Raw genomic sequence first — 17,032 nt, 5'->3', positions numbered from 1 at the left:
ACTTTTATGTCTTGGAATAATAAAAACCCATAGCACTATCAGAGTGCCTGTGCCCTAGGTTAAACGCAGTTCATTCACAGCTATGCTGTATTTTATCCAAGGGGCCAATCCAATCCAGAACTGTACTCTCACACACTCAGCATTGTTCCTGAAAGGGAGTCATAAAGCTCCCAACATCCTGGATACAATTCTCTCTACTCTCTATATTTTCTTACTGTTGTTTTCCAACCCCAATGTCCCCAGTCTACCTGGTGGTATCCGAGGTCATGTCTCATCTCTGCCTTGCTCATCCTTTGGCTATATAAGGTTTCAAACCGCAGGCCGCGACCCACAGAATGAGAGGCCCATTACATCGCAGGATGGCCAAAATGTATTAATCTCTTCATAAAAATATACTCCATGCATACCTACATGCCTTCCTATTTAATTTGGTCATTAGTATGTTGGAAGACTGAAAAGGGGAAATACTGTATCAATTTACCAACATACATGTTAAATATAACAATTATTTGAACTAAGGAGAACTGAGGACTTAAAACTAAGGACGAGTAATTGTAACAGCACTAGCTGCCAAATGACACGCCCCAATTGTTACAGTAAATGACAAAGAGCAGCGCTGAGCAGTGCATCGGCCCTGAACACGTACTGCTTGGTGGCGTCCACCTCGCCGTACAGCCAGCCGTCGCGCTCCTCCTGCAGCAGTAGGAGGATGATGTCGCCCTCGTCGAAGCTGAGCAGCGTGGGGTTGCTGCCCGCCTTGTGGGGGAAGATGGTCCGCACGCGCAACCGCTTGCCCCCGTCCAGGTCAGACGACTGGGACGCGGTGCTGGACAGGTTGTCCTCACCCAGGCTGCCCTGGTCTGGAGGGGGTGGAGAAGGGAGGTGAGGGGAGGGAGGTGAGGGGATGATTTGAAGTCCACCATTGTTTCTTTTTGATACTTATGGCTCTTTGGTGGCTGAATGGATCGCTCCTCACCGCTTTTGATTGGTTAATGGTTTTACTCTGTTGTCTTTTTTTTTATTGATATTCAGATGAAGCATAAGGAAAAAATAAGACTACGAGAGTAAACGGGCACTAGAGTGAGTGATATCCACACCAGGAAGCCTCAGCGAGTAACATATTGGTAAAGATGATTAAGTCACATATTGTGACTTATTCGCGTTTCCTTGACGACCACCAACACCCACGTACCTGAGCAATGGTCCGAGTGGGAGATGACGGGGGGCTGGGTCTCCTGGTGGAACAGGTTAGCCAGAGGACTGATCTGGGCCTTGAGTTGGGGGGCCGGGGGAGGAACCATGGACTCAGCGTTCCTCTGGAGGAAGAGCACAGGAGCTAGCATTAGCATTGGTGGGCATCTAAAGAAAGTCATTAATTAAATAGAGGTCGTCCTTTTCCAACGTGTCTCCCTCTTCCCTCAGGCCACTCACGCGGTTGTAGTGATCCACACGCGGCGAGGACCCCGGGGTGCTGGCCAGGGGGGTCGGCGGCCTCTCGATCAGGGTCATGATGGTGTCCGGCACCTTGGTGGCATCGCTGCACTTCTCCTGCCAGCCGGAGATCTTCCCCTCCAGCAGCTCCTTGGCCTGCGGGAGGGAGGGGAGGAGTGGGGGTGTGAGATGGAGAGAGACGTAGGCCGTACCCTAACCCCTTAGCCTAGTGAGCTTTACTATTTAGAATTAGCGGAACCATTCATCCGCAATTAATCAATGAATTTCCCAATTATTTCGCCTCTCTATCTGAATAGATGTTTGTCATACCAAGCCCCGTCCCCACAGGGTATCCCCCCCTCGGCTGACCTTGTTGTGGAAGGTGTTGATGTGGTAGGAGAACATGCAGTGTTTGTCCACCAGGAAGCAGAACCGCCTCTTCTCCTCCAGCAGCGCCTCCCTGCAGCCTTCGGCCATGAACTTCTGCATGTCCGTCTGCCGCGACGATATGGTCTCCAGGTACTAGGGAGGGAGGGTCAAAGGTCAACATAAGGGCACTGGGAAATGGTTGGATGGATATTATTAAAAAAAACTTTTCAATCGATTTCTTTCAGGGGGGGGGGGGGGGGGCATGATATTCATGAACAGGTCCCACAAGGAGGTCTGTATGCACGCTGTGGTCATCAGGGATATGAAGCCTCGATCTTTCGTTCTGGAGTCAAAATGACCCCCTGAACATCATCAACCATCATTCAATCGACGGAAAGCCGACTGTCACACTGAAGTGAAAGCAAAACCGAAGCAATGGTGTTTCTTCCGCCTGCTACTAGTCTCAAGAAAGGGTCGTTCATCCCTTGTGTTGCCAAGGTACACGCTGTACTGTACCGTGTATTAAGTTGGCTGAGGTTTATATAATGCAAGACCTCGTCTTGACCCATGAAGAAACTCCCATTAGCACAGGCACACGGACAGAAGCACCCACATGCACACACACACACACACACACACACACACACACACACACACACACACACACACACACACACACACACACACACACATGCACACACACACACACACACACACACACACACACACACACACACACACACACACACACACACACACACACACACACACACACGCACACGCACAGGCACACGCATTATGCACACACACGCTCACACACACGTACACATACGCACACACACAGTGACCACAGTGGGCGGGGGGATGGAGAGCGACTGCTGGACCACGCGGTGGACGGTGAACAGACCGGCAACGTCGTGATCTCAGCCTTATTAGAGTTCAGCACCCACCTGCCAATCTCACAGAGCAGGGGGAGGACACGAAACACACTGCGACCTGGCTCAGAGTTCGGTTCCTCCGCCCCACACACACACACACCCACACACACACACACCCACACACACACACACACACACACACACACACACACACACACACACACACACACACACACACACACACACACACACACACACACACACACACACACACACACACACGTGAACAAACAACCTCCCACCCAGCCAGTCACCCACCCCCCGGTACCAGGGCAGCTCCGTGAGCAGTGGCCAACTCGATACGTTCGCTGAGAGACACGCGTTGCCATAGAGCTGGCGAAGGAAGACACACACACACACACACACACACACACACACACACACACACACACACACACACACACACACACACACACACACACACACACACACACACACACACACACACACACACACACACACACACACACACACACACACACACACACACACACAAGAAACACCCTGGCTTGTCGTCAACAGTAAATGCAAGGGCAGGATTATAAACGTACAGGCATGGAACATAATACATTGAAGATTTAACCCAGAAAACCCCACCTTTTCACAATAAAGGCACAGCACCCAATAAAATGGACCCGACCCAAACTAGTACACAGTGCATAAAGATCGGCGGGCAGATAGCTAAAGATCTGATGTTGTGCAAAGGGGTGGGGGGATGTTTCATCCAAGCCACTTGGTTCATCAATTTATCAACTGTTCGTCATGCCCACCCTCCCCTTAAACCAACTACTCTGTACTCTGTAATCAAATGAAACCTGGCCAGGTGAAAATCCCGGTGTGTCCCTACTGTGTGTGTATGTGTTGCTTGTGTGTGTGAGTGTGTGTGTCTGTTTGCATGTGTGGTTGTGCGTGTGTGTGCGTTTGTGTGTTTGAGTTCCGCATGAAGATATGAGCAGCCATCCATGCGCGTCTTCTCGTGCATCAGGGTGTATGCGTGTTTCGATGAGCACACAATTTTTTCCGCATCGTAACTGAGACCATTGAGGCGATAGCGAATGGCCCTCGCACCATGATAAATCTGGAACAAAGAGCTGTTGTCATGGCAACATCAACACGGAGGAACACTTCATGTGCCCACCTTGCCACACCCGGTTAAACACTTTGCCTTCATGTATGCTCTGTTCCTTACTACTTGAAAACGCAATGATGGAAATCTGTCCTATTTTATGTGGGCAGATGTGTATACGTACTCACAAACACATTTCTCAGTTTTCTCAGATGTAAAATCAACAATTTTTTGCAATAATTTAGTGAATAAGTCAATAATATTACTTCAACTCTAAATGAACATTGAAGGAGCAACGTGAATGGACACTTTAACCGGCCTATCTAGAAATTACAAATCTACTTTGATCAGATACGTAATAAGAAATGTCTGAATAAACCAATAAGCCAACGTTCATTGTCATCAATGTTGTTCTTTAAACTTTAAATAATTTAAATTACAACTCTCATTTAACAAGAAGCTCAGCTTTTATACACTCTCGGCAGAAGAACTTCAATACCATCCACTACCTTCAAGTACAGCTCCTCTATTTCACCCAGCACACAGCAGCAACACTACAGTGAACCTCGCTAGCACCAGCTGACCGTGGCCAATGTTCTCAAACGCCCGCCCACAGGGTAAGGGCCCGGTGAGTTCTTTGAGGTCTTTCCAGCATGTCCTACCTCATTCTCTTTGATGTCGTACTTGGAGGAGCTTTTCCCCTGGCTCTTCCTCCTCAGCTTCTTCAGGTCGGTCTGGGAGCGCTCAAGAGAGTCCTGCTTCACCTTGTGCTCTGTCTGGTAGCGCTTGAAGGTTGCCTGAGGAGACACGGTGATATGATCCTTATGGATATAGCAGTAGATAGACGAATGGATGGATGGATGGATGGATGGATGGATGGATGGATGGATGAGGGGATAGATGGATGATTGATGAATGGGTGAATTTTGGATGGATGAGTGGATGGATGGATAGATGAATAGATGGATGTATCGATGAATGCAGAAGGATGAATGGATGGATGGAATAATAAATGGAAAGATAGATTGACAGATGAATAGACAAGCGATAGATAATGGATGGATGGATGGCTGAATTGAAGGAGGTCTGAAGATAGCTGGATGGATGATTATGCCAGAATGGACGTACTGATCGATGATGGATAAATGGATGGACAGACAGACCCATGGCCATGCTGGACAAGGAAGTGTCAACGCTGCATCGATTTTGGCAGCGTGCCACTCCCTCAACACCATAGCCAAACCCCACACAACCCCAGACACAAGGCGGTGTAGTTACATTCATGTATTTGACATCCATCTCCGTCTTCTTCTCGAGCTCGATGATGATCTCACGGTGGAACCTCTTGAACTGTGAGGACAATGGAGACGTAAATATTACTCTGACCGTTTTTCTGTGAGGGCAGGATTCCTGTGGTAGGATGGGCTTATCAACATGCTGGGCATTAATGATTCACAGCTCGCCCCTGTTGCAAAACCGATCAGTTGTAGACCCAAAGGGTGTAACTTTAGGATGGACTGCAGAAAAATACCGACAAAGGTAAAAAATAATGATTAATTGTTGATAAAAAATACATATCTAACTGACTACAAAAGTTCTTGATAAGAATTTGTGATACACCTAAATCAATGTAAAATGTTAGGAGCCAATGCTGTACAGCATATATTCTACTTTTCAACTTGTTACAACATGTTTATTTGTGATACAGAAGCAGGTTTGTGTAATTTATCAATAATTCCATTTCAGTATGTGGCCGCTATCTAATCACCAGAATCACCATCACTGTGCGCCTATATGATAATGAATATATCCATAGGTGCGACATGACTATGTTTACTGTTATAACTACTATAGCATTTTTTTTTGTAATGAACAAGGTGCAAGGTTTTTCAGCTATGAATATACAAAGACAGTGAGCTAAGTTAAGTTCCACCATAAGATAAGAGCACAACTAACACATTATAACACAACAAGACATTAAGACTAGCTTGTTCCCACCTCTTATCCCATGTGGCATAAAAGTATCATAGAGTCAATGATACAAATACTCCCAATGTATAAAAAGACCACAAAGACACCACCTTTAACGTTAAATCAAGTCAAGTCATCTGTACTTCTGCAGTGTCAGCGTTTGCTTAATGCCGGAAGGTTCAAACATGTGACTTGTGTCTTTCTAATTGTACATGTGACTTGTCACTCAGGTTTATGTCTCTCCAGCGCCAGGTATTCAAAGCATTCTTCCCAGAGACAACACCAAGCTTGAAGCTGGTTCTGCCATCCACTCAGATCTTTCCCCTTCACCTCTAGATTCAAATGTTATTAAAAACTCTAAGTAAAGCATGACCAAAAATGGCCATCTCTCCGTTCTCAAGTGGAATTCTTGCCTATTGCTGAAATACTTCGGTTAGGTATCTAAAGATTATGGTTACGAGGTGACGGAGCAAGAGAGACCTTTCTGGAATGATAATTGTTCATAAAAGAGGTGCGTGTGTGTGTGTGTGTGTGTGTGTGTGTGTGTGTGTGTGTGTGTGTGTGTGTGTTCGTGTGTGTGTGTGTGTTCGTGTGTGTGTGTGTGTGTGTGTGTGTGTGTGTGTGTGTGTGTGTGTGTGTGTGTGTGTGTGTGTGTGTGTGTGTGTGTGTGTGTGTGTGTGTGTGTGTGTGTGTGACCACGTAACCTTGGTGAGTTAACGACATTGTCCAGAGGCCGTACAATCCCCCACATGATTGTGGTGGTCTGAACTACCTCAAATGATTACACGTAAAACCCAGGGCTTCCACTGCATACTGTGGCTTTTCAGTGTCCCACCGCGGCGCATTGGATCGCGTCATAGGGTAAATAACCATACAGCGGTTGCTCATGGGCATATAAGCAGGAATATCTTTGGGTCAGTCAAGAGGTCAGCTTTTGCTCTGCACTCGCTGCTAAAAAAAAAACAGGCAATTCCTGAGTCCTGATCGGATCAGCATTTATGCAAGATCTGATAAGATGAACACTTAACTTGGAACTATGTCGTTCCCTCTGCATAACAAGCAAACAGCAGGGCCATGGTCCCTCAACAGATCCTCATGAAACTTATTTCTACCAAATACTATTGTACTTACATTCTCCTCCAGTTCCATTTGAACCACCTTGTGTGTCTCTCCGATCTCCATGAGGACCAGGCCTTGGAGACACAAAGATATACAAGTAGATTAGACGAGTAGGTTTTTGATCAAGAACAATTGATAAAAAAAAGAAAAGAAAAGCTCCAAAACATATTACAACACATTGAAATACATGGTGGTCTAATGGTATTTCTGATAAAGGACAGGAATTTGGCATCCCATTAATCAAAATGTGTATAGGATTATTTGATAACGTCCATGTATCTAGGTGTGGTTAGTTGTCCTTGTTGTGACAATACAATATAATACAGATAAGAAAAAGCATTTCACGCAGATTAGAAAAACGACAGATAAGAAGTGAGATGGAAGGCAAAAAAAATGCATTTTGGAATGCAAGAAAGTATTCTTTGGAATATAAGAATGTTGCAGTCAAATAAAGACACAAATGAACGTGTCAGCTGGCTGTAGTGGATATACCCGTACATGAGTATTTACATCAAAACAATCTTTACGGCCCACAAACCAATTCTTTCTGAATACAGTTCATAAACTCAACACACCAGCACGGGACACTCTAAATACGAATCTACCGACAACACAATCACATGCCCCTTTTCCGGCTGTCAGTGTTTGAACAGCTGTATAATAAGAACCGTTTTATTCTGTTGCCATAGATGAGAACAATCCACGTTCACACAGACCGATCCCAGCGATTGGCGGCAGGCGTTCTGCCGAGGACAATGGGCACCGCTCAATACAGCAGACGGCAAGGGACAATCAGACCTGAACCCTTTCTGTCACAATAGGGTGACATCTAGACCTAAAGGTTCACTACAGGACAAACAGTGTTCTGGCAAACAGCAGAATACACAGCGGGTGCGTGCAGGACTCTGCAGAATGTCCGTTCCGTGCTACTCTGTTCTAGGAGGGCTCTGGGAAGGTGGAGGAGAACGGGAACAAGCGTATCAGCTGCGTCGAGTACTTAAACAAACGCATATGGGCACGAGTTTGAGTGCCCCCTATGTGCACACACTCGTTCGCATATACTGTACACACACACATACATGCATGCACACACACACACACACACACACACAAAGGCGCACACACACACACACACACACACACACACACACACACACACACACCTAGTAGCCCTCTGAACCACGGCTGCAGGGTCCAGCTACAACAACATTGACCTCCGAAAGGTCCCCAGAAAGTACTGGTGAAGGCCTTCTTTGTGCTCCGGTGGCAGCGGTGATGCGTGTGTGTGTGTGTGTGTGTGTGTGTGTGTCTGTGTATGTATGTGCGTTTGTGGGTGGGGGGCGGAGGGGGGGGGGGGGGGGGGGGTTGATCTTGTTTATACAGTCCCAACAGCCACAGGGGGATTGGGGAGGGGAGGTGATGAGGTTGGGAGTGAAGGGGGGGGGGGGGGGGGGGGGGGGGGGGGGGGGGGGGATCTAAAAGGTCAAGGTACACCTGTAGGGTTCCACCTGTGATGCCAAGGGCCTGGATAATAGGCTGCCGTACAGCACACCTGAACAGGATAAGCCCTGGCAGACACCACTGTTTACCTTCACAGGGCACTAAGATTGGCCCATGCGGAAATGTTACACTTGAGATGGTGGACTAGTTGTTATTCTGTCCCTGTGGCAATAATGGCTAATCGACATGAGGAATGCATGTAGCTAGAGGTAGAACAAGCCAAGAAGATTACATACAGTTAAAGCAAATGTTTTTCCTTTTAAAAGCACTTTGATTTGGTGGTAGAATGGCAGGTAAAGATTTATACAGGAACTTTAATATAATTTGTAGTAAACTTTCAACGGTGTTCACATGTTTCTGTAGACAAAGCATTTCCAAGGCAAGACACACCAACAATCAATTGTTTAAACTATAAACCGCCTTTCTACTTACGCGAAATCAGATCAAGGAGGAAGTAGGGGAGAGATATGAAGTGGACTTCTTCAACACAATGACAACATTACGGTGACTCACTCTGAGGGGAGGTGTAAGTAAGGTGATTACACATTAGGGAAGCCATCTTGCCAGTTTTCGAGTTATGCCTTAAGTTATATTGAATGAAACACAATGAGGTCAAACACACTCACAAGAAACTTGCCGTCTATAATTTGATGTCATGGCATCTACCAAGGTTACACCTTAAGCATTCCTTGCAGATGACATGTCGACTCGTCATGATTTAAACCTTGTGGTGTCATAGGTAGTGGTAAGTGATGGAATAAATGGATGAAGTTATAGGATAGCCTATAATCGTGACAAATTGTACATGATAGTTCACATGTCGGACTGGTGGCGCTGCTCTTTGGCATTCTGAGCTGTTGTTTGTACGTTCTTGCAATAACAGTTTTTGTTTTAATATACCTGAATGCGGATAATGTGTGTGCGTGTGTAATTTTTCAAATATTAAACAAAGGCCTCAGAAAGTAAAAGAACCCCCCTTTAAAACATGCGTTCTGGGCAATCGGATATCATATGACCAAACGCATACAAATCCATGTTTAAAGGGGTTCTTATGCAACATCGGTGTGGTTAAGCCATTCTCATTCTTTATCCAACAGCTGAACTCGCTCTGAACTTTGCAGTTTGCGGTCGATATATGTCCCCTTAAAGTAAATGGTGCCAGACAGGTTGGTGGTGAACCCAAGTGGCTGCACCCCAGGGGTCAGTGTACTGTACATGGGACGTCCCATCTGCCTCACTGTGGTCACCACTAGATGTCTTCTCCATTACGTTCATCTCAGGAGAGGGCTAGGGAGGGAGGGAGGGAGGGGGGAGGTAGGGAGGGAGGGAGGGAGGTAGGGAGGGAGGTAGGGAGGGAGGGAGGGAGGGAGGGGCAAATCGTTGGGTGTTGCTATGGGCACTTTATTTTCCTTCCTGATAAAATATTGTCATAATAAGCCATTCAAGAAGGTGTGCATGCAAGTACAGGTGCACGTACACAATCTCACTCTCACACACACACACACTCACAAATCTATTTGGCAATAGTCTGGGAGGCAGTACATCTGATGTTATCAAGGACATTTTATCTATATACGCTAAGAGTTTCTATTGCCATTTATTTAAACCAAGAGACTGATTGGTCTATTATGTATTCATATCTGATCAATTTGAGACAACATGCCACTTGAATTTGATTTATTTCACTATTTCCTTGTACAACTCCTGTTCTATGTAACGAAAATGTGTGACTCAATGTCATAATGTGAATGTACTCTTCTGTGTCCCAGTAGCAACGAGCCAAATCCCATAGAGCAGTGGTTCTCAACTGGTTGAACCTTTTACTATCGATTTACTAATATTCCATATCAACAATCCTTTCCTGCACTGTAACCCACATGCAACAATTGGGGCTAAACTCAAGGAAATAGTGAGCCTTTGAACCATGACTTAACACATTAGTTCATTCTTTCTAAAGATAAAGGTTTATAGGTTACCTATGTGTCGCGGCCCACCAGTTGAGAAGATGTGGTGCTGAAGGTTTTGTGTAGAGCTAATACATGGACGAAGTTCATACAAAGATTGTAGTTTAAAATGGTCAAAATGTCATCTTGCTATCTCACCTTAACCCTACTATTGTCAAGTGAAACTAAGGGGTTCCAAAGCGCCCCGTTGCCATGGTTATTGAGCAGGTATTGCTCAGCGCCGCTGTTTAAACTATTGTTTATTGTGTATGTAAGAAAGTAGAGGAGCTGTGACAATTTGGAGGCCCGAGCCCCTGGGAGTTATGGCCTACTATTGGTTCCTGTGAGGGCCCGTAGGAAAGGAGAGAATAGAGGTTTCAAACCGAACCCACCCACGGTAATAGCTCTCCTGGGTGTGAGCCCTGTAACAGTGAATCATCATCATGTTCCATGTCACCAAACTATCCCTTGTTTATTTTTCTCTTAGGGTAAATTCCCAGAAGATGTTATGGTGTCTTATCAAACTGTATGACTCAATATGACACAGATACAGTGATAGTAGAATGAAACCAGAAAACATATCTGAGATGCTGAACATACATATAAATATCTGCAGAGGTGTTAACATTGTGAAGGCAATTAGCCAATTAGAAAGGCTTGGATGGTTAAGATATGTGGAACATTTAAGGACAAAATCTAGACTAGAGATAGAACGAAAATGATAGAGAGAAGAAAATGTGTGAGAGAGAGAGAGAGGGAGAGAGAGAGAGAGAGAGAGAGAGAGAGAGAGAGAGAGAGAGAGAGAGAGAGAGCGGTTGAGTAAGTGAGAGGGAGAGCGAGAGGGAGGTAGACAGCAAGAGATCAGAAACGGGGGCTGGGTCTCTGACACCCAACAGAGCTCTATCAATCCATCCGTCTGGCAGAGGGAAAGAGAGAGAGAAAGACTTGCCGATATTAGGTAATAGTTGATTCTTTAATGTACAGGGGATACTGGTGATGTCATATCTCTCATAAGAGAGAAATGGTCTTTCGCATCCTGTCGACGTCGCAGTCTTTTGGACGGATCCCAAATCATCCCACTCACGTCAACATCCCCAAGCCAGCAGTTTTGAAGATTCACAAACTCTTTCTCAGCCTACCGTGACTGACTTCATCCCCCGTTTAGAGGAGTAAATTGGCTGCTCTCCAAAGCAAAGATGCTTTACAGAAGTAATCAGGCTGAAACTATCTGCCCTCAATCTGGGCAGGCAGCCATTACCATTTGAGTCCCACTGAAAGCTCGACCTCAGTGTTTCAAATAGCCCCACTGTCAGCGGAGGGTTGACAAGTATAGCTAAGAGAAATGGTGGAAGAGGTGGTGTAGGTGGTGATGGTGGGGTTGTTGTATCTTTCTACAATCACTTATTGTTGAAACCTACTGCTTTGGGGCAACACCCTGTAAGGTACAACAGCAGTGTGTCTTTACAGGAAGTCTCTAATTCTAGACCCATTGAAAACCCTGATTGGAATCGTGTGTTGTGCTTTCTTATTTCCTCCGGGTCGATGATTTATACAATACCGAATGTCATATTTGAAGCACACACAATAGGTTCTGATTTTGCAGAGATATGGGTATGGGAGCTCAAACCACTTGGCTTTAAAAAAGGGAGTTAATGGTGACAATTGGCGGTATTGGACCGGCAACCCTGGGGGCCTTTAGGTTTCACGGTAGGTAAAATGTATGCATTAGACGGATGTGGTTCCGGCTTAACCCATCAATAATGACAGATGCATGTGTTTAGCACAAGTACCTTTCTCTATAGCGCTTAACAACAGGAAGGGAACTTAGAATGTCCTTGTTTGTTTTTGTGGCACTCGTGCGCACTCGCCCTTCCACTCTCTCCTTCTTTTGTAGTGCAATCATCGCTTCTGTAGTTCCTCAAACTACCTTAAATTACCTTAAAGCCACTCTCCCTATGAGCAAGACGCTGTCCTTTTTGACCACATTCCCGAAATGCTTACCATGTCTACGTGATCGGGCTAATTTGCATACTATTTTAAAAGCCAACGCAAAAGGTCACACCACAAGGAATCTATCAAGTGCTTTTTGTACGTCGTCCAAAACTTTGCTTTCCGAGTTTAATCGCCTTGCCCTTATAAGGCGATAACGTGATGACTTTGGCTGTTGGCTACAAAGTTGTGTGGACAGAACTAATGTTTACAAAGTCATGGAGAGGGAAGGGAGGTCAAACCACCGTAACGGCTACCTGTACTACACTCGTACCAGCTACTTTTTGGAACCACACTGAACTCTTTAACCTCGTCTTTAAGGAGTGAGGAGTGAGAGCAAAGGGGAGTAGAACTTTACTATATGTTAAGGCCTGTATATAGGAAATGTATTTTGTAAAAAGGCCTATATTTCATCTCTTAAAAAGTTATGAATGTTATATAAACATAAATATTTCTGCAATTCAAATATCTTTCTGAAAATAATAAAACTACAATCTGACTGATGAATGGAGACGTCACCTCACCAGGAGCAGTATTTCAAACCGAACAATACAATGAGTTATCTAAATAAAAATCCATAAAGATGGAGAGCTACATCACGATGTCACTGATCTCTATGCCTGCACTAAAGCCAGGGATTCCTTGGATAGTCTGCAGGTTGAACATAGTGATATCAGATGAGGATCAACATCCAACTACGTGAAACACTTTTGGCCGTGCAGCCTGATGGGAAGGGGATCTGTTGGGAGAGGGGTTTGAGGAGAACAAAAATCTCTGTCCGTCCGGCTGTTTGTTCAGTTTGTTTGCCTCTCACGTTCTGTGTGACGAGTGAGAGAATTCACACAGCCCTGCCGTGCAAAGAGTCTGACCGAAGACTGGGGGATATGCTCAAAAAAAGGAAAGCTTCCAAGGGGACGCGTCCATCTTGTTTGTGATGGAATCCTAAAGCTAATTCCAAACAGATCGGAATGGCAGAATGATGTATGATATACTCCACGAGGCATCAGTCTGTGTAGTCAACTTTCAGTTTACTTCACGTAACTGAATTGATGTCTTATTGGTTTCATGCATGTGTATTGTAAGGATTGTATTCAGCTTAAGCCTAGGTTCGCCCAACAGTCATTCTTTCTTATAATAAAAACATAATGGGATAAGAACAAATAACCTGGTTGACATGACTATGAATGTTGCCATATCAACAGAATGGAGGGATGAAAATTGTTCCAAAGTGATCATTTGTTGCACCTTGGGTTTTCTCAACCATATCAATTCAGTGATTTTCTTACCTGCAATTTCTATTTAGGACAACCTATGCAGAGAGGCCAGCACATCAAAAGCAATATTTTTTCTAAATTGTACAAGCAGTGCTGCCATCAAGACAAATGGTGAGCAAAATGTAGGAATCCAACTGGTATAACCATTTCTGATTGGGTCTAGGTTGTTTTCCAATCTGATTTTCTAGTTGTGGCTCTGTGTCTCTCTCTCTTGGTCCTTGTCTATGCAAGACTGCTGGCATAACAACAAACATATTTTTTCCGAAGTTAAATGTTGGTTTTGGGAACAATATGCAATCTTTCTGCTCCTTCAGTTACTGTCTGCTCTGTTAAGTTTGTTGTTGTTTTTGCCTCTTTTTTTTTTACATTCGGCAATTTCAGGCTCAGGCTTAGGAGTCAGGGGTTAGGGGATAAGGGGTTAGGGGTTAAGGGGTTAGGATTCCACTTAGATTTCATGCTTTGTTTCCTCTCCTTAATGACAGCATTATAAAATGATTCAATGTAGTGATAGGACAAAACTATGAACCACAGAAAGCCCGGTAGAAAGGTCCGAAAAGCATGCAAAAAGACTGTCACGATAACGTGTCACGATTTTATTATAGTTCGTTTTTCTCACAGACCACGTTTCCATTTGCCAAGCATTTCCGTGGAGCACATCTGTCTTTGTATCACAGCCACTGTAACCTGAGCTGACATGTCCTTTATAGACACAAACACACGGGCAACACTCGTAACAACATGAACCAGACCGGCCGATATACAGTATATTCTGTACCCCCTGCACCACACCCCCTTGGGTGGAACTAGGGCATCTCTGTATTTCCCCAGCTCAGGGATAATGATCGGCGCTGAGTCACAGACAGGTGAATGACTCACTGTGCAAGCTCAAGTCTCAGAGACACAAAGAAATATCAACAGATCGACAAGGAGGTTGTGTGAACAGGATAGGTTGTTATTCTCCCCCCGTTCCCTTGGCAAATTGCGGTGATAAAAGGTGATAAAAATGAGAGGATGGTATAACCAAAACCGTATTACGCTAGCTTGACTCTTTGAACACCTTTGTCTTCTCAGCGGAAAATGTTATAAACATTTTGGCTATATACCGTGCAGATTACAGGTGGAGGAGGAGGGGGCGTGAGTGTGTTATGGTTTGTGTGTGTGTGGCGTCAGTCAAAACAACACTCACCGAGTTCTCTGGAGACGGGGGATATTGTAGCATTTTCTCCAATCTTCGAGACGGCATCGAAGTAGGTCTTCCCTGCAAGAGCCATGGCTGGGATGGAGAGAACAAACAATCAGAGACGTCTGCGTTACAAGGACAGGATCTGAACAATTAAATTATAGTGTAAACTGCAAAAATCAACTGCCACACAGTTTAAAAAATAATCAAAATAAGGTATAAAAATATTGAACCTGTGATTTTGGAAAACTTACTCTGAAATTGAATTTAGTTTCAGTTGAAACTAAAAGTATCAACTTCCCTTTATCTCAACCATAAGTATGATTACTTGATTGACATGGAACAGTTTTCATGGATGTGGTATTTTGGGATGTGTTTTTGGGCCTTCATTGAGTAAAGCTGATTGATTTGATCTTGTGAGTGAGTGATCTTGGGAGCAGCCAGTCATGCAGAACAATGCAGAACCATGTGTGCCTGAGTGGTATTGTTCTCCTCAGACGAGGGCTTTACCTGTGACGGTTTTCTCATAGTTCTTTCCTAGGGTGACCAGGTTCCTGAGCCCGGGGTTGAACTGTTCCATCACATTCTAGAGCGGGCAGAGAGAGGAAAACAACATCTAGTATGACAAACCCAAACTTTAGTGATCAATTTGTTCTAAGATAGGAGTCAGCGCTTTCTTTCCGCCCAAAAACATTATAAATAATGATATTTTGAGTAGGGTAGAGGCCTCACACACACGCGCACACACACACACACACACTGTGTACGTGTGAGTGTGTGTGTGTGTGTGTGTGTGTGTGTGTGTGTGTGTGTGTGTGTGTGTGTGTGTGTGTGTGTGTGTGTGTGTGTGTGTGTGTGTGTGTGTGTGTGTGTGTGTATGTGTGTGTGCTTGTTCTTTAAATAACATAGGGGACGCCGTTTAACTACAAAAGCAATACAATGTTCAATCGTTAACTAAACTCTCCTAACTTTTCTTTTTCTCTAGCTCTATAACGAAGTCTGCCACAAGGAGTCTGCCACGAGCCCCCCCCCCCCCCCCCCCCCCCCCGCCCTACCTATTGAAACACCTCAACAATCGAGTGTTGTTTGCCTCCCCAGCTTTTCCCCCGGCACGCCCCAACGAGAACAATAAGGCTTGCGGTCTGCTGAGAATCAAGAGTTGTGCTTGAAATTAAACAACCCCCAAAACAGGTTCTCTCTCTCGCTTTATCGCTCTCTCGCTTTTTTTCCTTCTCTGGCTCTCCAGTCCCCACTGTTACCAGGAGAGATAGAGATAGTGAATGACCTATCATGACATGGGTCTACACACACACACACACACACACACACACACACACACACACACACACACACACACACACACACACACACACACACACACACACACACACACACACACACACACACACACACACACACACACACACACACACACACACACACACACACAAATGCCGATTGGTTGTACACTGTGTTGTTGAGAGATTTACCCCTGATTATCTGGCGAGGTGTCGCCTGGACGTGATTCGATCAGTGTGGATTGAGATGTATATAGGTATCTCTTATCTTCGGATTAGCCATGCCAATCACATGTTCAACTGTCTGGGATCTGTCGGACTATCAGCCTATACAGCGACTTCCAAGAATGATCGAGGCAACTTTTTTTATACCGGTTAGCCTACTTAGTGCACTTTGAAACTCAGCTGGGGTGAAATAATGTCTCTGGAATAAGAGCGGTCCCGTATACTGATATATAGCTAACCTAAACCGACTGACGGAGACCTCATCATAAAAAAAACTCTGATAAAAAAGTCACTATAGAATCACATCATATGATATTATTTGATGTGCTCTTCTTACCTTGTAGGTGCTCTCGGTCAGCTTGTTGACATCGTCCGGTTCCCGAGACATATCTCAGCTCCTATGTGGTGGATCCTCCGGGATCACTTCTACAGAAAAAAGGTATCGATCGAGCGACTATAGTGACGAGCTTCACGATCACTCAAAGAAGAGGCAGCGCGTTCCTGGTTCCCAGCGGACAGACTACACTCGGTGGTACACACCTCAATCTGTGCATGTGGGCAAGGAGACGCAGAGCCGAGCCAGGAGACACACTGCGTTTATGACCGTTCCCTGAAACCAAACGCACACTCTGACAACTTCCCCGTGTGTGGAGGCGTGTGTGTGCGTGTGTGTGTGTGTGTGTGTGTGTGTGTGTGTGTGTGTGTGTGTGTGTGTGTGTGTGTGTGTGT

The 17,032-nt window shown here is 45.1% G+C and overlaps 1 protein-coding gene across 1 annotated transcript in view; it reads right to left on the bottom strand.

The window, feature by feature from the left end:
- Nucleotides 1–16,936, bottom strand: part of baiap2l1a (BAR/IMD domain containing adaptor protein 2 like 1a) — a 22,121-nt gene extending 5,185 nt beyond the window's left edge. The window contains exons 1-10 of the mRNA XM_030340585.1: nt 16,641–16,936; nt 15,291–15,366; nt 14,787–14,873; nt 6,907–6,968; nt 5,083–5,154; nt 4,467–4,601; nt 1,801–1,953; nt 1,432–1,587; nt 1,193–1,316; nt 647–860 (exon numbers count right to left, since the gene is read on the bottom strand). Of these exons, the coding sequence (XP_030196445.1) occupies nt 647–860; nt 1,193–1,316; nt 1,432–1,587; nt 1,801–1,953; nt 4,467–4,601; nt 5,083–5,154; nt 6,907–6,968; nt 14,787–14,873; nt 15,291–15,366; nt 16,641–16,691 (1,130 nt within the window). The 5' untranslated portion in view covers nt 16,692–16,936. The remainder of the gene's footprint in view (nt 1–646; nt 861–1,192; nt 1,317–1,431; nt 1,588–1,800; nt 1,954–4,466; nt 4,602–5,082; nt 5,155–6,906; nt 6,969–14,786; nt 14,874–15,290; nt 15,367–16,640) is intronic.
- Between the last annotated feature and the right edge of the window lie 96 nt (nt 16,937–17,032).

This window comes from Gadus morhua, chromosome 18 (assembly GCF_902167405.1).
Source record: "Gadus morhua chromosome 18, gadMor3.0, whole genome shotgun sequence".
Taxonomy (NCBI): domain Eukaryota; kingdom Metazoa; phylum Chordata; class Actinopteri; order Gadiformes; family Gadidae; genus Gadus; species Gadus morhua.
This window is presented reverse-complemented; position numbering and strand designations above follow the sequence as displayed.